This window comes from Zootoca vivipara, chromosome 13, assembly GCF_963506605.1.
Source record: "Zootoca vivipara chromosome 13, rZooViv1.1, whole genome shotgun sequence".
Taxonomy (NCBI): domain Eukaryota; kingdom Metazoa; phylum Chordata; class Lepidosauria; order Squamata; family Lacertidae; genus Zootoca; species Zootoca vivipara.
The window spans coordinates 25,464,402-25,486,407 of NC_083288.1; the positions used below are offsets into that span (position 1 = coordinate 25,464,402).

Genomic DNA, 22,006 nt, shown 5'->3' on the forward strand with positions numbered 1-22,006 from the left:
GAGAACAAAGCTTTCCTGTGGAAGAGGAAACTGTTTGCTTTTTCTCCTGTCACACAAAGGGCTGGTTAGTGAAGCCACAGGAGCCACATAGTTGCCTAAGGGAGAGACAAATTGTAGCAGTACGAATCCATGGGAGGGAGACCCCACTGGTGGCAACAGGTTTCGAACGCAGAGCACTGAGGTACCCTGGAGACAAGTCCAATTTGGACACTCGAACTACTTTACCTTACTGGCGATCCTGTTTTTTTAAAAATAAAATAAATTTGTTTCTTACAGGTTGTAAGCTGCCTTCCTGCCGTTGTGTCTCAGCATCTTCCAATCTGTGGGGATACAAAATGTTTAAACGGCTGACCAAGCAGCTTATAAAAGAGCTGGGCTCAGAAAGGAAGCTGATACCTGTGACTAGCCAGGTACTCACCGATAGCTTCCAGCCTCTCTCTCTGGTGACTAAAGAGCAATCCAGGTTTCCTTGGAATACGCGGAAGTATTCCCCAACCCCTTTCAAACTGGTGGATGTGCTCGAGAAAGGAGCAGAGGTGGAAATAGGTATGTTGTTTTTAATTTCATTTAGAAGAGTTTGGATTTGATACCCCGCTTTATCACTACCCGAAAGTCTCAAAGCGGCTAACAATCTCCTTTTCCCTTCCTCCTCCAAAACAAACACTCTGTGAGGTGAGTGAGGCTGAGAGACTTCAAAGAAGTGTGACTAGCCCAAGGTCACCCAGCAGCTGCATGTGGAGGAGCAGAGACACGAACCCGGTTCCCTAGATTACGAGTCTACCGCTCTTAACCACTACACCACACTGGCTCCACACTACACTACACACACAGTTAGCATCTGCTAGGGTCTGTGGGGCCAGGAACAATACAGTGGCTTATTAGAAACTTTGTCCGGAGCAGGGTGCATACCAAAGCTTAGGGGAGACTCCCCCCCCCTGTTTAACAACTGTGATGGGCAACCCAGGAATATTGTCTCATAACAATATGACCCTTCCTGAATCCCAAAATGGTTTTTGGCCTTCTAGGGGGACAGTGGACTTGACCACTCGACAGCTTCAAGAAAAATGCAGAGTGCAAAACCAACCCCTGTATAAGGTGTTTATTGACCTGACTAAGACTTTCGACACTGTAAATCGTAATGCCCTGTGGACTGTCCTCCTGAAAATTGGCTGCCCAGATAAATTTGTAAACATCATTTGGCTCCTCCATGATAATATGACAGCAACATTCGCAGATAACAATGGCTCTCAAAGTGAACCATTCACAGTGGGATCAGGTGTTAAACAGGGTTGTGTTATTGCCCCAACTTTATTCATTATTTTCATTGCCATGATCCCACGCTTTGTCAAAGGGAAACTCCCCACCGGAGTAGAAATCATATATCAAACAGATGGAAAGCTCTTCAATCTGAGCAGGCTGAAAGCAAAGAGTAACTTCCGTCATGGAGCTTCAGTATGTTGATGACAACGTAGTGTGCGCATGCCCAGAGGATGACCTCCAAACCATCCTAAATACCTTTGCTTACGAAAAGATTGGCCTATCACTCAACATCCAGAAAATCAAAGTGCTGCACCAACAAGTACAAAATAACCCCTCTGCAGCGCCACAAATTTAACTCAATGGTGTAATGTTGGGAAATGTTATTTTTTTAAAAAAAAATATTTTTATTAATTTTCCAATTAAAACCAATTATATCACATTCAATATTTCAAATTATACACATATATATATCAATCAAACCGAATGTTATGCCAAATCATCTAAAGAATTTTTTATTTGGGTTCCCATGCTTCAAGAAATTGGGAATTCCTCGCAACTGTCCACTGCCGTCTTTTTTCTAAAGTTCAAATCGTCCTCCAAGTTCATAATAATCCAGATCTTCCCCTTACAGTCACATAGATGTTTTCCACTTTCATCCGATTGTTTCCCAGCCGCTGAGATAAATATCAAACAACGTTTCACAGATGTTCTTTCTCCTGTGTGAGTTAATCAGTCCAGCCTCCCCATAAATCTTCTTAATGGAGCTCCTTGTTGCGTCGAAGCAGCCCGAAGCAGCGCCATCTCAAAAAGCTCAAATCACTTTCGCTTTCTCTCATAGCCATGAAGATTCACGATCATTATAGAATTTACAGCTTTTTCAGGCAGGAGACCCAAACATCAAACCATAAACTCTTGGTAAATTAATGGATCTCCTTGCCCTATAGCTGAACTTAGCTTCAGGTCGCTGCTCCAATTTAAAGTGCGTCACAACTCATAAATCCTCCGAGCGCGTCCAGAACTCCTTCCGCCCGACTAGGGGGAGGCTTTTCTCATCGGCAACTCCACATCTTTAAAAAAATATGCTCAGTAACAACAGTTATAAAGTTCAACTCACACAGTCTTTTGCTTCTCTTTCACTCCAAACAAGCCAGGACATCGCGTCCGGGAAGGTACGAGGCAACAATATGAAGGAAAAAATAAAAATAAAAACTCGCTTCCCTTATCGCTCCGTCCCCATCAATCCTTCTTCCAGATGCAGTACAATCTTTGACTCCTCTCCTTTCAGCAGCATAAATTTCTCAGCAGTAAACAGCGCTTCTTCCCCTCCTTCTGAAGTATGTCCATAGATTTAAGCCTAATTATCTTCTTTAACCATGGAAATCCCCGCCATGCAGATTAGCGTCCGGGAGTCCTGGCCCTCGTAAGTGCTCAGCCCAAGCTCCCCCCACTCCAAAAACAGTCGGAGTGGGTCTGGGGGCATCGCGGGCCAGCGGCCCCTCTCCGTAACCCCCGGAGAGGGTAGGGGGTTGCCATTTACTCCCCTAGCAACCGCCAAATTCCTTACGAAGGTCAGAGAGATGGAAAACAGGTCCGCCATTCCTGCAGGCGGAAACCGGAACCCTAATGTTGGGAAATGTTGATCACTTCTCCTACCTAGGCAGTTATCTTTCCACAAGGGCCAACACTGATGCCAAAATCCAGCATCGCCTGAGCTCTGTGAGTGCGGCTTTCTCCCAATTGAAGTGCAGAGTGTTTGAGGACTGGGACATTTGCAGGGAAACCAAAATGCTTGTTTACAAAGCTATTGTACTACCAACCTTACTATATGCTTGTGAAACATGGACCACTTATAAACGCCATCTCCAACTCCTTGAAAGATTCCATCAACGGTGTCTCCGAAATTTTTACACATCACTTGGGAAGACAGGAAACTAATATCAGTGTACTGGAAGAAACAAAGATCACCAGTGTTGAAGCAATGATTCTTCAACATCAACTTCATTGGATTGGTCACGTGTGGATGCCTGATGATCATCTTCCAAAGCAACTACTCTATTCCGAACTTTAAAAAATGGAAAACGTAATGCTGGTGGTCAACAAAAGAGGTTTAAAGACTGTCTCAAGGCAAATCTAAAGAAATGTACCATAGTATAAACACAGACAACTGGGAAACACTGACCTGCGAGTGCTCCAGTTGGAGAACAGCCTTTACCAAAGGTGTCATGGGCTCTGAAGATACTCGAACTCAGGACGCAAGGGAGAAACGTGCTAGGAGGAAGGCACGCTTGGCAAATCCACACCATGATCAATTCCCACCCGGAAACCAATGTCCCCACTGTGGAAGGATGTGTGGATCCAGAATTGGCCTCCACAGTCACTTACGGACTCATTGTTAAAACTGTTTTTATGGTATGGAAGACAATCTTACTCAGCCACGAGTGATAGAAGAAGAAGAAGAAGAAGAAGAAGAAGAAGAAGAAGAAGAAGAAGAAGAAGAAGAAGAAGAAGAAGAAGAAGAAGCACACCAAAGCTTAGGGGAGACTCCCCCCCCCCCCCGTTTAACAACTGTGATGGGCAACCCAGGAATGGGATCTAGAAGTGAAGCCAAATCAGATCATCATAGAGCTGGAGAGGCTCTTGTCCCAGACAGGCAATGAAGATTTGCTATTTGCTTGTGCATGGCTTATGTAGGCTCCATTTGGGGTTTAGGCCGGAAAGTTGTATGTGGCTCGTCTGAAGGTGTTCACACTTCCATGCACACACATTTGAAGCAGCCTTCCACAGACATTGGAATTTCATGGCTGGGGTGTTTGGAATGTGACAAAAGAGATTTAAGGTGTTTGGATTTGTGGTTTAGCTCGTTAGCGGAACATGCTTCAAACTCCCATACCCAATATGAACTATGGATCTCGGTTCTGGTTTGCATGGAAAGTGGTTTGTAGTAATGATAGTGAATTGTAGGTGGGTACCTACAAGGCAAGACACAGTGATAACAGCAAGAACCTTTATTGAATTAACAGAACTGGACAACAGGGGCAAAGCAATTGCTTATACAGTGGTGCCTCGACTTACGAATTTAATCCGTTCCGAAGGCACCTTTGTAGGTCGAAAAATTCGTAAGTCGAAAAACGCCATTGGAAACACAATTTACCATAGGAATGCATTGGGAACGGAAAAATTCGTAAGTCGAAGCAACCCCATCTAAAAATTCGTAAGTCGAAAAAACCCTATCTAAAACCGTCGCTGTTTCCGTTCGGATATCGAGAAATTCGTAAGCATATGGCCACTTGCCCCACTTGTAAGTCGAAAAATTCGGTTGTCGAGTCGTTCGTAAGTCGAGGTACCACTGTATACATTTCTGAAGGCCTGGGCCACTCCCACTCCCAACGCGATTGGCTGTCTAAACTTCCAAGCTGAGAATCATAACTCAGAGTTTAAGGGCCAATGGCAGAGGCCCAAATCCTGAAATGTTCTGGGATTGGATATCACGTATTGAATTAGAACACAGGGGCTCAGAATCCTTAGTCCAGACTCAAGCTCAGTTTGTCCAATTCAGACATAATAGCAAACCATAGGTATTGGGCATCAGGGAGCAGAAAGGATCTGCCGGGTAAGGTAGAGCTGCTGCACTAGCTTCCTTGCAGGTCAGTTGTTGGGAGGGAGAACAGAAGAGGAGAGGTGGCCCCAATATCAGTGCATTTGCACTATGTTAACCTTCCCCCTGGCAGATCACTCCTCCCCATATCTATTCCGGTAAGCAACAGAGGCCCACTTGCTAGGAATGTAGCACAGTTAGCTGCTCCACCCACCATAGCTGTCAACCCTCCCTTTTTTTGCTGGAAATTCCCTTATTCCAGCGCCGTTTCCCGCTGCTATTCTGCATTGTTAGATATACCGTAGACTATCCCCAGGACAGGTGAGGCTGCTGCTGATCCCTTATTTTCAAATCCGAAAGTTGACAGCTATGCCACCCACCTGTCAAGCAACTTCTTCCAGTAAGGAAGGAAACAAAGTGCACTAGGAGGGGAGAGAATGAGAGGATAGATTGCATAAACCCAATGGGTTTGGTCGTAATATACAGGTCCCTTTCAAAAAAGCAGAGGCAGGAGCCACAAAATATAACAGTATAATGCCGTCGAGAGAACCTGCTGTCCTGCCTCTGTAATTAGAAGGGTGATAGAATCTGCCTATACATCCAATTTGATTATTGTGAACCTCTTTGAGAATCATCATGAGTGGAATGTGGTGGTTAAAGAAATAAATCTGACCGAAGTGTTTTGAATGTGGGGTTTTGTTGTGGCTTTTCCCAGAACTGAAACACTCCGAACCACTTCTGTTCTCTGCAAACATCTGCCACAAATCTGGAGCCAGATTGAACCTCAAGATACAGACTGCCGCAGTGGATATCGGCGGCTTGGGCTTGGCCTGCTTGTCTTCCTCTCCGATAGCTGTGAGGAAAACCTATGTGGACATCAGGGAGCTGTGGTGAGCATGAGTTTAGTTTAGTTTAGTTTAGTTTAGTTTAGTGTTACGGTTCTTGACCAGCATACACATATATACATAAAACAATCCAAAATACAATCTAAAATATAAGCAATATATATATACCACTTTAACCATTCTAAAAATTATTAGATAAAAGAAGGTATCACTACTTGGGAGGGTACAGCAAATGGTAGCAATGGATCATCTTTGGCTCTGTCCTGAAATTTTTGGGCACTACTAACTTGGTCAGCTCGGATTTTTATGGCTCTAGCACAGAACTTGGTGAGCATGACTTGGCAGGGTGCTTGGGAAGGGGAGGAATAACAGAAGTTGACCAGGCTTGTTGGCCATTCTCTCTCTCTCTCTCTCTCTCTCTCTCTCTCTCTCTCTCTCTCTGGTTTATGCAAATGGAGAGCCTTCTCTTGCACCGAGGTCAACCCTACCATAACGCAAAAGGAGACTGCAGCTCCAGGAAGCTGAGTTTGGGTGTTACCAAGGGCTGCAGAGTAGGACAGAGAAATGGATCAGGCCCACGTTGATCCACATCCATTCTCACATCCACACTGTGCATTTAAAGCACATTGCCCCTGCAAGAAAGCTTGGGGACTGTAGTTCATAAAGCTACATGTCCCAGCACCCTTAGCAAACTACAGTTCCCAGGATTTATTTGGGGGGTTGCCATATGCTTTAAATGTGCACCAAATATTCAGTGGGTGTTGGGCACCTTGTCTTCTAAACTGTCTTTCAGTGAAATTTTTCACACCATGACTGTACCAGGCTCCCTCCGAACAGGAAGGATCAGAGAATAGGAATAGCCTGGCAGTCCTTATGAGGGCAGCTAACACTATGGAGCTCCCCTGAAGCACCATTTCTCACTGCAACCTGGCATACCCAACATTAAATGACAAAGCAAGGTGAAAGCAAACAAGATGAAAGTTCCCACGTGGAAGGGAGCAAGCAAAAGCTGCAACAGCAGCACAGTACAAATAGAATCCGTTTTTGCTAAGAGGGCTTAAGATTTAACTGCAGCCCCAACAGTGTCCACTAGAGGGCAGTCAAGGATAGAAGGAAGAAAAGAAAGAAAGAAAGAGAAAGAAAGAAAGAAAGAAAGAAAGAAAGAAAGAAAGAAAGAAAGAAAGAAAGAAAGAGAAAAGAAAGAGAGAGAGAGAGAGAAATAAAGCAGCCTTGAGTTAGGACTTGAGTTATGCACTCCTTGCAGAATCTGCTACAATCCTTGCCTTGTCTCTGGAACACTCACTCTCCTCGCTTTCCAGGAGGCTAGCCATTTATTCATTCGATAAAATTTATACATTGCTTGATTGTATAAAACACACACACACACACACACACACACACACACACACAAAACCAACCAACCATTAAAACAAAAAGGGGAAACAATAAAACAAAACAAAAAAATTACAAACCTCCTTTAAAGCATGCAAAAATTAATACTAAAACAGGTTAAAATGACCTCAACTTTCTGAGCATCCGAGTAGCAGTAGTGTAGCGGTGCCTAGGGTGGAACAAATATTGTGCATTTGTGGACTGGGCAGCTGGGGTGGAGGCATGCACATTAAGATGATGCTTTTAGTCTTGAAGTGAAACTGCCAGGAAGGTCACATGGAAAGCGGGCAGGGAGACACACCATGTTGTCCTTCACCTAAGCAAGCAAAGTGTCTTGGGCAGGATCCAGGTGTGGGGTCTGGGAAAGTGCCACGTCGCTGGGAACCTTTTGCTCTGTAGCCCACGGAGTGGCCCTCACGAGGGGCACAGTAGCAGAAGCCCCCTGGTTCTTTCCTCACTCAGCAAGAACCCTGAATGCTTAGGAGCCATTGCAACATACCTCCCCGTTGCTTTCAGGAAAATGGTGCCATCCCTCAGTCTTCTCCAGCAACTCTACCCTAAGCTGCATCTCTACGTTGTGACGGAGGCTTTTGAGATAATGGAGCCGCTTCTGATTGAGGAGACTGTCCAAGCAGGAGGCAAGGGAACGGTGACAGCAGCGGAAATCTTGACAATACAGGTTTGTGGCCTTTAGCTTTTTGGTTTCTCCCTCTTCTCTCGCTTTCTCTCTGTCTCCCACAACCCACATTTCTGTGGTAGCTCCCCATTTGTGGAATGCTCTCCCCAGGGAGGTTTGCCTGGCTCCAGGCAACAAAGTTTCTCTAGGTAGTTGAACCCGTCCTGTCAAACGCCCTTCTGTCAGATGCTTTTTCGTAAACATTTGAAGGCAGCCCTGTTTGGGGGAAACTTTTAATGTTTCATGTGTTGTTTTGTCCCTTTATTTTTTACTTGGAAGCTGCCCAGAGTGGCTGGGGTAACCCAGTCAGATGGGTGAAAAACAAACAAACAAACACAAACATTGTTGTTACCAGATAATTGCTTGATTAAGCAATAAATCTATGGCCTTTTATATGTGTTTGTGGGTTATTGGTTTGTTGTGGTTGTTGTTATGTCTTTTGTGTTCTCATTTTGTATTTTGATTGCCCTTTGATCTTCAGATGAAGGGCAGTATACAAATTGAAATAATAATAATAATAATAATAATAATAATAATAATAATAATAACCACAACAACTGTTTGCACACAGGGCCTGAGCACAACAGTGAAGAAAAAGGCAATGCTGATCCCCCGAGGCACAGTGCTGGCCTACGTGGTTGAGAAGCTCCAAACCTACGATGAAGAACTGGGTGAGTGAAAAGAGTTGAGATGTACAGATTGAGATGGGTGTAGCCCACAAAGAATGTGAAAGCATCTTGAGCCAGGATGGGGAACCTACAGCCCTCCAGTTGTTGGATTCCAACTCCTTTCAGCCCCAGGCAGCATGATGGGACTTATAGTCCAGCACCTGGAGGTTCCACAGTCTCTGCTCTCTGATGATCTAGAGAGCAGCTCTCTCATTTTTAAATGGTCAGGATTATCAGCTCCCCTTCCACTACTAGCATGAAGCTTCCAGTAGGTTGCCCATGAGTCAATTCATCCTGCAATGGAATGAGAAAATGATTCTCAAGGCTTCAGGGAATCAGATCCCTCCCACGGTGGGATGCCGAGAAGCAGATAAACAAGAAGAGTTCTTACCAAGTAATTTATTCAATATTCACACAGAGAGCGGAAGGAATGCAGTCTCTGTTCATAGCTGCCAAGTCTCCCGTTTTTCACGGGAAACTCCTGGATTTTAATCTGTTTCCCGCTGTTATCTGAATAGAAAAAATCCCATAAATCCCCCAATTTTCTACCTGCCAGGGAGGCTCCTTCTGCGCATGTCTGGACATGTGCAGAACCGATTTCGGGTGCTGCTCTGCCCATGTCTGGGCACCGGAAATTGGGTAGCGCCGGCACCGGAAGTTGCTTCTATTCATGTCCGGACATGCGTAGAAGCGACTTCCGGTGCCGCGCCGCTGCTGATCCCGAATTTTTCAAGGGGAGTCTTGGCAGCTATGTCTCTGTTAGATAATGGCGTTGCTCCAAGTAAAGTCTCATCCCCTCAGTCCCTCCTATTCTACATCAACCCTGCGCCTGCTGATCTGTGTTTTCTACCTCTGAACTTTCTGTTCTACTACTCTCAAGGCATGCCAGGTCCTAGAAGGGGGAGGGTCTGGAATGCTTTCAAGAGACACAAAGTCTGTCAGCTGTCTCTCCCCTGGTGCTTCTTCTTCCTGCTCCCCTCCCAATATTTCCCAGCTTCTCCACTCTGCAGCCTCTGCACTATGACCTTCTGCAAACCACTGTTCTAAATCTATACTGTCTCCCTCTTCTCTGGGAAGTGGAGGGGGGGTGGGGCGGACTCCACCATCCCTCCTCTTCAGACCAGTCCCTGACAACGATGCTCTTGGTGTGCAGAACCACAGGAATTGGAGAGCTTGCTGGGTGGTGTGATAACAGCTGGTGTGTGAGGCATCTACCTGTAGTTAAACAGTTCAGCCCCGCAGGTTGCCCCAGGGTCACTCTGAGACCAATGCCCCTGTTGGAAGACATGAAGAACTCAATGCTGTCGTCATTTCCTGATCATTTCTTCGTTTTCTTTCCAGTTTTGCTCTGCCAGCAGCTTCAAACAAAGTTGGTTTCCTCGCTCACGTATGATGGTATGTGTGAGACTGTTATTTATAATTTACACATAATAATGCACTCAAAATGTATGGCACTTTGTGGAATGATGTAAGCGAAAGAAACAGAGACAAACAGAGAGGACGCTGTCATGGTAACGTTCCAGTATGAATCTCAACAGTAGGCAGGGTAAGAAGGAGGCGAGGGAACAGAGGAAAAGGTGTGCCAAGATTACTAGAGTTGTTACATTAGCACCGCACAACACAGTTAAATTTCCCCCATCCGGTGGGTTTCACAGTGTTTTCCGCTCCAGCTCTTCACATCAACACGGCTTCGTTAGTGTCAGATTCATTTCTGCTCACGCACACACAAGGGGGGGGGTTAACAGGGCGGGGATGTCTTTGCCCTGTGTCAAGGTGTTCACTAGAGATGAATTAGGAACAGCTTATGGGCTCTATTTGGTGTGAAGCTGGTTTGAGAAACAAGGACTCAACCAGCAGTGTTCTATTAAAAAGGTCCAGGGTTCACATGCATTTTGGATGATGTGTGAACCCAGCACTTGGAAACACAGTGAGTCCACAGTGAACACAGCTTTAAAAGGTAAAGGGACCCCTGACCATTAGGTCCAGTTGTGACCGACTCTGGGTTTGCGCGCTCATCTCGCATTATTGGCTGAGGGAGCCGGCGTACAGCTTCCAGGTCATGTGGCCAGCATGACAAAGCCGCTTCTGGCGAACCAGAGCAGCACACGGAAACGCCGTTTACCTTCCCGCTGTAGCGGTCCCTATTTACATACTTGCACTTTGACGTGCTTTTGAACTGCTAGCTAACATGAATTCCAAGTGGGTATTTCTAAGCCAATCATTTTAAATTTCTCTCTCCTTCTCCCTTTAGCATTCCAGGATGAGCTGGGCTCCTCATTAACAGGCAAGTGGCCTTCTGTTGCTTCCTGATTTTGCGCCTGGAGTCTGCTTGTCCCAATCCTGTAGATCTTTTCCAACAGAGATCAGCAAATTCCTTCCATAGCTCTGTGGCAGAACATCTGTTTTCTATGCAGGAGGTTCCAGGTTCAGCATCTTCTCCGGCCTGAAATGCTGGTGATTCACTGCCAGTCAGTAGTAGACAGTAGGTCTGGCTCAGTATCACAAAAATGGTAGAATCACAGAATCGTAGGGTTGGAAGGGACCCTGGGTCATCTAGTCCAGCCCCCTGCAATGCAGGAATCTCAACTCGATCATACATGACAAGTGGCCATCCAACTTCTGTTTAAAATCCTCCAAGGAAGGAGATTCCACCACCGCTCGTGGGAGTATGCTCCACTGTCAACGGCTCTTAATGTCAGAAAGTTCTTCCTGACGTTTAGTCGGAATCTCCTTTCTTGTAACTTGAAGCCAGTGGTTTGAGTCCTGCCCTCCGCAGCAGGAGAAAACAAGCTTTGCTCCATCCTCCAAGTGACAGCTCCTTAGATATTTGAAGGTGTCCATTATATCTCCTCTCAGTCTCCTCTTTTCTGTGCTAAGCATACCCAGAGCCCTCAACCATTCCTCCTAAGGCTTGGTTGCCAGACCGTTGATCATCTTGGTCACCCTCAAATGCACATGTTCCGGCGTGTCAATATCCTTCTTTCTCTGCGGTGCCCAGAACTGGACACAGTTCTCCAGGTGTGGTCTATGTTCCTTTTGCTCCTCTCAAAGCTGATAATGTCCAAATTCTGTTTTTTAACTACATGATAAATCTTCCTTCTTTTAACGCATGAATTTAGTCCATTCACGTTCCACGAAAGTACTCTTAACGCCATCTTGTTTTACTTTAAAGTTTAATCTTCGTCTCCTGGTCCAGCGCCAATCCCTGCTCCTGCTCCTGCCAGCAATTCTAAATCGAATGCTCCTGGTCCAGCTCCTGCTCCCAAACCTTGGCCTCCTCCAGTTGGTGATTTAAAATCCTCTGCGTGGCTTTCCAAAAATCTTCTTTTATCCTCAACCGATCGGATCTTGTATTCTTTTTGTTTGTATTTAAATGCCAGGCCTTCTGGAAATTTCCATTTAAAGAAAATATTTTTCCTCGTCAAAATCGTTGTCAGGTCTAAATATTTATTTCTTTTAGCCAAAGAATTTAGGAGTTTCTTTAAACAAAATTACCGTATGCTGGAGAACTTCCAATTTTTTCTGGTAGTGGTGACCTAGTATCTTATCTCTTTGCTCCTTTGTTTGAAAAACCACTATACAGTCATTCAAGAAATTGGAATCCTTTTTCTTTTTTGGGCCTACTCTGTAAGCCCTCAAAATAGTGGCTTTTATCTCTTCTTTGTCCAGGCCCCACCAATCAGAAAATTCTTGTGCGATTAAATCTCCCAAATCTCCTTTTCCCTTCTCCAGCTCCGGCAAATTCCTGAGTCTTAATTGATTCTCCTTATCCCGTAGTTCAATAAAAGCAAGCCTAATTTGTGTTTCTTCCTGCAACTTTTCTAAGTCTGTTAGCTTAGTTGTTTCAATGTCTGTTACTCTCACATTTAAACCAGAGACCTGTGTTTTAACTTCCTGAAGATCTTTTTTCATCACACCAAATTCTTCTTTAAATTCCTGGAGACACTTTGTGGTGGCTTTTACCTCTTTAGTTAAACTTTGTAGACTCTGCTTATTTTCTTTCATAAATTCCAAAATTTGCTCTTGAAAAGCTTGATCTTTAGAATCCCTTCTCAATTGCATTTTTTTGTCGGTGCCCGACATTTTTTATTTATATATTCCACCTTTATGATTGCCAAATAATTTGTAATCCACCAGGCAGCTAATGTGCCTTTCCAAGCCAGAAAACTGTAATCCACAATGCAATTATTATGTCTCTAATTCCAAAGAGATGCCTTCTTTGCAGAGTCCCCAATTTTATAATCCACTTAGCAGCTAGCGTGCTAGACCAGTGGGATTCCTGCCCTTAAAATTATTTTGTAATCCACACAGCAGCCAACGTGCTGGAAATCACATAAGTTCTTCCACAACCAAACCAAAAATCATTTGTAATCCACACAGCAGCTGATGTGCTGGAACACACTTTCTCTTTCTCCAAAACCCAAAATATTTTGTAATCCACACAGCAGCCAACGTGCTGGAATTTACTTTCGTTTCCTCTTAGTTCGAAACACCCCTGTATTACCAACAGAGGCTGCAATGCTGGAAAACACTCACTTTCCCCCAGCTGGCTCCCAAGGTCATCAAACCTTCTTGTAACCCAAACAACTGGGTAGGTGCTGGAAATCAGGCTCCTTTCTCACAGGCGGCAAGTACTTTCTTTCTGTCCATAGGGGTATAGTCAAAATCCAACAAAGTCTATTGCAGTCTTCTTAATATAACTTAGTTCCAACAATGTGGCAAGTCCTTAACTCCCAAATAACACTGTCTCCAATTTTACAAATAGTTAAAAAGAGGCAGACTTCAACAGCTCTTTTTCAGTTCTTTTGAGGCATTGTTACACTAACAAAGCCTCTATTCTCTGGCTGAGCTGACAGGTCCTCCGTTTCCAGCAAATGACTCCCTTTAGATCTTTATTGCTTAATTGCTTAATTGCTCTCTAAGTACACCTAAATCGTCTCCCCCCCCCTCTCTATGGGGGAGGTTTGACAGCTCTCCAGAAAGAGTCTTAGAAAGAAAAAAGTCTTTGCGGCTTCAGTAACTTTTGCTGCTGCCGTTTCAATCAGTAGAAAGGGGCTGGCTTCCTTCTTTTAAACCCCTTATCCGTGGCCAATTTATTCCAAATTAAGTCAGATTAATATCCTAAGTACTCACGGTCCATTCTTTAGCCTTTTGTTAGGAAGAATCGCCCGCTGTTGCCATTCAGTCCTGCGGCTTCACGCTGTCAAGGAGAGTGCTGTGTCCACCATAGCACTGCAGCTCCGACCCCCTCGCTCTCGGGGGCTCAAAATTAAGCCTTTCCGGGGAGGGGGGAGCCCGCAAAACTGCGCTGCCGGACCGTCCATGTTCTCAAGAAGTTCTCAAGAGGACGCTGTCATGGTAACGTTCCAGTATGAATCTCAACAGTAGGCAGGGTAAGAAGGAGGCGAGGGAACAGAGGAAAAGGTGTGCCAAGATTACTAGAGTTGTTACATTAGCACCGCACAACACAGTTAAATTTCCCCCATCCGGTGGGTTTCACAGTGTTTCCGCTCCAGCTCTTCACATCAACACGGCTTCGTTAGTGTCAGATTCATTTCTGCTCACGCACACACAAGGGGGGGGGGTTAACAGGGCGGGGATGTCTTTGCCCTGTGTCAAGGTGTTCACTAGAGATGAATTAGGAACAGCTTATGGGCTCTATTTGGTGTGAAGCTGGTTTGAGAAACAAGGACTCAACCAGCAGTGTTCTATTAAAAAGGTCCAGGGTTCACATGCATTTTGGATGATGTGTGAACCCAGCACTTGGAAACACAGTGAGTCCACAGTGAACACAGCTTTAAAAGGTAAAGGGACCCCTGACCATTAGGTCCAGTTGTGACCGACTCTGGGTTTGCGCGCTCATCTCGCATTATTGGCTGAGGGAGCCGGCGTACAGCTTCCAGGTCATGTGGCCAGCATGACAAAGCCGCTTCTGGCGAACCAGAGCAGCACACGGAAACGCCGTTTACCTTCCCGCTGTAGCGGTCCCTATTTACATACTTGCACTTTGACGTGCTTTTGAACTGCTAGCTAACATGAATTCCAAGTGGGTATTTCTAAGCCAATCATTTTAAATTTCTCTCTCCTTCTCCCTTTAGCATTCCAGGATGAGCTGGGCTCCTCATTAACAGGCAAGTGGCCTTCTGTTGCTTCCTGATTTTGCGCCTGGAGTCTGCTTGTCCCAATCCTGTAGATCTTTTCCAACAGAGATCAGCAAATTCCTTCCATAGCTCTGTGGCAGAACATCTGTTTTCTATGCAGGAGGTTCCAGGTTCAGCATCTTCTCCGGCCTGAAATGCTGGTGATTCACTGCCAGTCAGTAGTAGACAGTAGGTCTGGCTCAGTATCACAAAAATGGTAGAATCACAGAATCGTAGGGTTGGAAGGGACCCTGGGTCATCTAGTCCAGCCCCCTGCAATGCAGGAATCTCAACTCGATCATACATGACAAGTGGCCATCCAACTTCTGTTTAAAATCCTCCAAGGAAGGAGATTCCACCACCGCTCGTGGGAGTATGCTCCACTGTCAACGGCTCTTAATGTCAGAAAGTTCTTCCTGACGTTTAGTCGGAATCTCCTTTCTTGTAACTTGAAGCCAGTGGTTTGAGTCCTGCCCTCCGCAGCAGGAGAAAACAAGCTTTGCTCCATCCTCCAAGTGACAGCTCCTTAGATATTTGAAGGTGTCCATTATATCTCCTCTCAGTCTCCTCTTTTCTGTGCTAAGCATACCCAGAGCCCTCAACCATTCCTCCTAAGGCTTGGTTGCCAGACCGTTGATCATCTTGGTCACCCTCAAATGCACATGTTCCGGCGTGTCAATATCCTTCTTTCTCTGCGGTGCCCAGAACTGGACACAGTTCTCCAGGTGTGGTCTATGTTCCTTTTGCTCCTCTCAAAGCTGAACCCAGCTGAAATTAGCTCCTGCTGCCTCTGAAACTCAATGCCATACTCTTCATTTAAGCTACTTACGTATTGCTGGGATTTCTAAGCAGTGTGCCCTAACAAGCACTTTTAACTGAGAGGCTGGTTATGGTAAGTAGCCCATCATAAGCCATCCTCAGTCCTCAAAGGCAAAGCCACCTCTTCGCTTAGATCAGGGGTGGCAAACCTGTGTGTTATCAGAAGTGCCGCAGTGCAAATCGTGCTAACCGTCTTGACTGTAAACTTTAGCTGTCCAGCAAGTGAAAGACGCCGTCAAAGAGGCATATGAGCCGCTGGCGCTCTTGAGCCAGCCTTTGAGGAAGCAGCTTCTGGAATCCTTTGAAGTTCTCCTGCAGGACGGAGAAGTCGCTTCCACTGTCCACTCGATGGTTCGTCGCTTTTCTCAGCTGCTCAACAGCTCATATACTGTGCTATTCTGCTGCATGTAGGTGTAGAGTCCTAGGGTTTCCCAAGCTTGGGTCTCCAGCTGTTTGTGGACTACAATTCCCATCGTCCCTGACCACTGGTCCTGCTAGCTAGGGATGATGGGAGTTGTAGTCCACAAACAGCTGGAGACTCAAGCTTGGGAAACCCTAGCCATGGACACAGGCTAAATCTGTAAATGCAAGGGATGGAGAACCTGTGACCCACCAGACCGGGGGGTGGGGGGTGGGCTGGAGGCAAAACGGGACATGCCGCTTTGCCCTGCTGCCGCTGCCACCCCCACTGACCTGCTCATGCCACTTCTGTGTGCCCTGCTGCATCCACTGCTGGCCTAGAAGCAGCACCATCTGCACAGATTTGGGGAAAGGGGTTGCAAATTCCGGGTAAGATTTTGCCCCAAAAGGATGCAATCTTGCCCAAAATCGGTGCTGCTGGTGGCGGTGGTTTACCTCCACTGGTGGTGGCAGGGCAGGCGGCACACTCATTGGCATGTCACCTGAGGGCACCTGCCACCTGAAGCAGCAACCTCACTCACCCTGCTTACTGACTGGGGCGGCTCTGCCTTTAGATGTTGGACTACAACTCCTATAATTCCTAACTATTGGCCAAGCTAGCTGGGGCAGATGGGAGCTGGAGTCAAGCAACACCTGCAGGGCTGCAGGTTCTTCCTCACAGCGGGCATGTACCCTTCCCATGTTTATTTTCAGTTTCAGCGCTTGTTCCGGAAAGCTGCTACCAAAGTATCTTCTTTCTCGAGCTTCCAGCATGTCTGTTCCAAGATCCTGGCTTTATCCAAACTTATCCTCTCAGACTCTGCACCTAATCACATTGCTTATGTTCCCAGAAGTCCTTAGTGACTGCTCCACACATCAATGGGGGGTGACTTTTGCATGGTCGCGCGCAGCCCCCTGATCCCAGAGGCGACTCCCTGGTAGTTTGGGGCTGGCACCGCCTTCCCAGGTAGGATGCCAGGGGTCTCCACCTACCCAAGCCTAGCATCCAATCCTGCCTGGGGAGGTGTTGCCAGGGGATGGCCAGGTAAGGGGGGGGGCTGTCCGGCTCACACAATAGAATTTGGATCTTACCTCCAAGCACCAGTTGGTTCCAGAGCTTCTCCCACCCTCCACACCCTCATTCAAGTTCCTTTGCAGGTTAACCTTTTCTCTACAGGTTCACAGGCGCTGCTACGTCAAGGCCGCTGTTGAAGGGTTGGAAAGGAATTTTCCTGCATTGGCAGGTTTTGCCTTTCCCGTAGCAATACGTCACAACTTTGGCAGTGTCAGGCCTTGGGTGGAATTCTTTGGCGCTCTTCCTAGAGGGAGGGGCGTGAGGCGGAAACCTCACCCCCTTTGCAGCAACAAGATCAGGGTATTGGGGGAAGCCTTGACCATGCCAATAGGCGTCATCGCTTCCTCCTTCCAGCGGCGGCGAACAAAGGGCGGGCTCTCTCTGCTTGAACATATGTTCTCCAGAGACAGCCCCAACCCCCATACATGTAGATAACCCCGAAGCCTCCCAGAACCCCGGCTGGGGAATGGGAAGGATAAAGCCCAATGCCTGAGCCAAGGTCTCCCTACATCTGAATCAGGGCTGTCTTAAGCACCTCTAGCGCCCTGGCACCGTCGTGCGATGGATCCCTCTGGTGCCCCGCCCCGTTTCCCAGCGTGATGGGCGGGTGGGCTCAGCGCGCAGCGCTGCTGCCGAGGGTGCTGCTGTGCGACGGAGTGGCCGGCAGGCCAGCGGGCAGGCACCGTGGTTCCCTGCACCACCCAGCCTGGCCGTAGGGCCGGCCCTGATCTGAATCTTAATAAAGTTGTGGCCAATTTGAATCCCATAGCACGTAGTTATGCGCCTTTAGTCCACTCAGGGGGTCGCCTGGGGGTTTGGGGGACTCCGCCTTTCCACGCAATTGGAACTTAGCAGCAAATATGCATCTCAGCTCTGGGGAGGGGGGGGAGAGAAAAGAAAGGCATTGGGAGCTAAGAGCTCTGCTATATGCAACAGCTGTCTATTTTCACCCCTGTTGACTGACCAATTGCTATAATTTACCATCAGCTGGAGCTTTCTATGGCAGGAAACAGAGTCGATCACTCCATGCTGGAGTCCCTGAATGAGGAACACCGACCTTCTGTAGAAAAGCTGCTTTGGTGCTTAGGGATTTCCCAAGACACAGAGAGTGCGAGAAACCAAGATCTCTGGGGAGCAGTCAACTTCCTTTGTTCTTCTATAGATGGTATGGAGAACACTTATCGGTTGGGTGTGTCAGCTTGGCTTTCGCCAAGCGAGGGGGGTTGGTGGATAGTTTTCGCACCTTCCTTGCAAGCCCCTAAGCCAGGCATAGACAAGCTCAGCCCTCCAGATGTTTTGGGACTTCAACTCCCATGAACGGAAATCACAAATTGAACAAGTAAAAAGTTTCAAAGACTTAGGAATCTCTTTTCATTACAACTTAAAATGGCTGACCCACCGCAATAGAATAATCAATTTAGCTAAATGCTAAATTCCTTGGTGGCAACCAGTTTGTGCCTGCAGCGGTTAAAGCTTTTAAAGCAAAAATCGCCTCCCAACTCCTCTATGGGATCCCCCTATGGATGTCCAACTGCAACAATAAAGTTGAGGGTGTCCAGGCATCTTTCCTACGGCAAATTCTGGGAGTTCCAAAATGTGTTCCTTATCTGGCTATATGCGCAGAGTTGGGCCAGCATCTCCTAGAAACAAGGGGCTGGATTATTACCTTCAAATACTGGCTGAAAATTCAATTTAATACAGAGCCAGAAAGCTTCCTAACCTTTTAATTAAAAGACAAACACAATTTTATCTGGTTTTCTGACATCATTCTTAAACTTAGGCAAATAGGCTTTACAGTGGATTTCCTCTTGCCCCATGAGGAATCACACATTTTTGCACTTATTAAGCAGAGACTGCTTGATAATGAATTTCAAAAACTTTACCCTTCCCAGCAGGCATAGCTGCCAAGTTATCCCTTTTTTACAGGGATTTTCCCTTATGCTGAATAGGCTTCCTCGCGAGAAAAGGGAAAACTTGGCAGCTATGCCAGCAGGCCTGGCTCTAGGGGTAGTCTCGGTGGCGCGGGGCGCCAGGGCGGTGGGCTGGCAGGAGGGTGCTGTGCGGCGAACGATTTCGGCACCAGGGCGCCCGACCGGCTTGAGACGGCCCTGCTTCCCAGCCCTCCGTATGCTCCCCTGCCTTTCTGGGGTTGCAACCCCATCATGGAATGATGCCTAATTGTTTTTACAATCTAGTGACCCCATTACACCACAGAGTATTTATGCTGGCCCGTTTGAATGCCTTTCCATCCTCAGTGTTATCTGGAAGGCTCAGAGGCATCTCTTACCAGAATAGATTCTGCACCTGTGGCCAGAATGTACCTGACTCTTTGGACCACATAATTTTGGATTGCCCTCTTTTTAACATCTTCCATGATGATCCTTCGATGTCCTCTCTGTGGCTTGGGACCCCCCGCCAATAAACAACACGTGGTGCAGTCTCTACGGAGAGATGACTCTCCTGTTCTCACTAGAGTTATGGTACAATTTTTGACCAGGATCTTTGAAGTTAAATCTGGGGTAGTTTGGCCTGTATAATAGTGATTGCTGAGGATTCCCTCTTTACTGTATGTTTCAGAATTATAACACATATGGACGGTCTATATGGTTTTTATTGTCTTATATATGCCAACAAAGGTGTTGAATTGAACTCCCATGCATAGCTGCCAAGTTATCCCTTTTTTAAAGGGATTTTCCCTTATGCTAAATAGGCTTCCTCGCGAGAAAAGGGAAAACTTGGCAGCTATGCTCCCATGACCCTAGCTAACAGGACCAGTGGTCAGGGATGATGGGAACTGTAGTCCCAAAACATCTGGAGGGCCGAGTTTGCCTATGCCTGCTCTAAGCCATCCACCCAGACCTGTCTATTCTGGATAACTTTGCGCATGTGTGTGCAAAAGATGCTACCATGGCAGTATCGCTCCGTTCATCACGTCTTGGGATTTGTGTTCACAGACTTGGACTATGAGATGCTACCCCTGCTGGATACCATCCTGGAGAAGAAGAAAATGACCCAACAGCTGGAGATGGTGAGGCCCTTCCGGCTTAACTCCTTCCATGTAGTTTTTTTTAAATATTATTATTTTAAAGAAAAGATCAATACCAAACATTCATGCCTGGGAGGTAGAACAAGGTTGCCTTCAGATGTCTTCTGAATGTTAGGTAGTTATTTATCTCTCTGACATCTGATGGAAGAGCATTCCACAAGGTGGGTGCCACTACCGAGAAGGCCCTCTGCCTGGTTCCCTGTAGCTTTGCTTCTCGCAGTTAGGGAACCACCAGAAGGCCCTTGGCGCTGGACCTCAGTGTCCAGGCACAATGATGGGGGAGGAGACGCTCCTTCAGGTATACTGGACCAAGGCCGTTTAGGGCTTTAAAGGTCAGCACCAACACTTTGAATTGTGCTCGGAAACGTACTGGGAGCCAATGTAGGTCTTTCAGGACCGGTGTTATATGGTCTCGGTGGCTGCCTTCAGTCACCAATCTAGGTGTCACATTCTGGATTAGTTGTAGTTTCTGGGTAACCTTCAGAGGTATCCCCACATAGAGCGCATTGCAGTAGCCCAAGCGGGAGATAACTAGAGCATGCACCACTCTGGCGAGACAGTCCACGGGCAAGTAGGGTCTCAGCCTGCGTACCAGATGGAGCTGGTAGACAGCTGCCCTGGATACAGAGTTGACCTGCGCCTCCATGGACAGCTGTGAGTCCAAAATGATTGCCAGGCTGCGCACCTGGTCCTTCAGGGGCACATTCTCTCACATTTTGTCTCATTCTCTCTCTCCCTCCCTCCCCCCTCCCTCTCCATAAAAAGATGGATGGCATTTTGGAGTGGATTCTTTTTGGCGACGAAGGCAGTGATTTCGCGATTCCACACCATTCCTTGAAGAATGAAGAAATTCACCTGGCCATTGAGGTGCTGCAAACCTGTGGGCTGGATTTGGAAGCTGGGAAAGACTCCACTGTCTGTCTGTGGAGCAACGAAGCCCGTTCAGAACTGGCTGCTCTGTACTCAAGCTTGTACGCCCTGCAGATCCTAAGTGGGTGAAGCAGGAAGTAAAACAGATCCTAAGAAGGCAAATCTTCTCCCCTGTTGCAAGGGGGGTCAGCTGGGCTGAGGACTTATGGTGTTAAAGCCCTGTACAGCACTCAGTGCTTCCACCCTTTTGAGCTCGTCCAGCTCTGAATTGGCTAGTGCTTCCTGCTTCTCCGCTTGTGGAATGGAGTGATTGGAAGACCACAAGAAGTAGCAAATGGTTTGCACTAGGTGATAGGTAGAAGGCTGCTCGGGAGTGGTTTGCCGCCCCAGTTACCATCCTAGCCTTTATGGTTTTCCATCTTCTGATACGTCTTTGTGAAATACAGCCGCATGACCCAGATGCCAGGCCAAGATTGCACATGAGGTCCTCAAATCATCAAATGCATGATTCTTGCAGGAACCTTGGAAATATTTGTTGACAAGGTTCTTCTGCTTGGCAACCCAGTCATGTGGGCGGCATAGAAACATCATCATCATCATCATCATCATCATCATCATCATCATCATCATCACCATCATTATTAGGAGGGGCATTTGGTCCAAAGGCCACATGTAACATTAATACAAATGTGGAGGCTTCCTGTTTCACAGGAAACTGCAGCTATTCGACAACTAGAGTGTAACCCTAAACAATGATTATCCTAAGACTTTTCAAAAGAGAGTTATACGGCCTCAGTGGTCCAGCTTCTGTATGGCGATACACTGTTGGAAGTGGGAGGAGCCAAATTCTCAGCTGCTGAGTTCAAAATTCGGAATAAATTCCCTTGAAATGATGGTCACAGATTGTGACTATTAAGGCACCCAGGATGCCTAGAGACTAGTATCGTTCAGGTGTTTTTGTTGGGGTCGATATTTAATTTTTGTAGCTGCCTTAGTTTTGTTTTATTGGTATTATGTTTCCACATATTTATTGTTAGATCTTATTGTGAAATATGTGCTTAATTTTATTGTATATTTACTAGACATTCCGCGGTGGAGGTAAATGCAGTGCTACCATTTTCATGTCTTTCTTTGACTCTTGTTTGAACCCATGATTGAAGCCGAAAATGATGAAATAACAAGTCTTAGGATCCACTCTCCATTTTTCTCATTTTGTTTTTA

At 46.6% G+C, this 22,006-nt stretch overlaps 1 protein-coding gene across 1 annotated transcript; it reads left to right on the plus strand.

Moving 5' to 3' along the window:
* Nucleotides 1–290: 290 nt before the first annotated feature.
* On the plus strand, nucleotides 291–22,006 carry LOC118094625 (gasdermin-D-like). The gene is made up of 11 exons (XM_060282113.1): nucleotides 291–546; nucleotides 5,571–5,745; nucleotides 7,609–7,771; nucleotides 8,340–8,439; nucleotides 9,778–9,837; nucleotides 10,688–10,720; nucleotides 14,535–14,567; nucleotides 15,607–15,746; nucleotides 17,857–18,034; nucleotides 19,824–19,897; nucleotides 20,681–22,006. Exons 1-11 carry the CDS (start codon nucleotides 336–338, stop codon nucleotides 20,912–20,914), a joined length of 1,401 nt encoding a protein of 466 aa, XP_060138096.1. The 5' UTR covers nucleotides 291–335; the 3' UTR covers nucleotides 20,915–22,006.

Coding starts and splice junctions, on each gene's coding strand:
- LOC118094625 (XM_060282113.1), top strand. CDS start 336: ATGTTTAAACGGCTGACCAAGCAGCTTATAAAAGAGCTGGGCTCAGAA. Junction 9,838..10,687: donor GCTCACGTATGATGGTATGT/GTGAGACTGTTA, acceptor TTCTCCCTTTAG/CATTCCAGGATGAGCTGGGC. Junction 14,568..15,606: donor GCTGGGCTCCTCATTAACAG/GCAAGTGGCCTT, acceptor TGTAAACTTTAG/CTGTCCAGCAAGTGAAAGAC.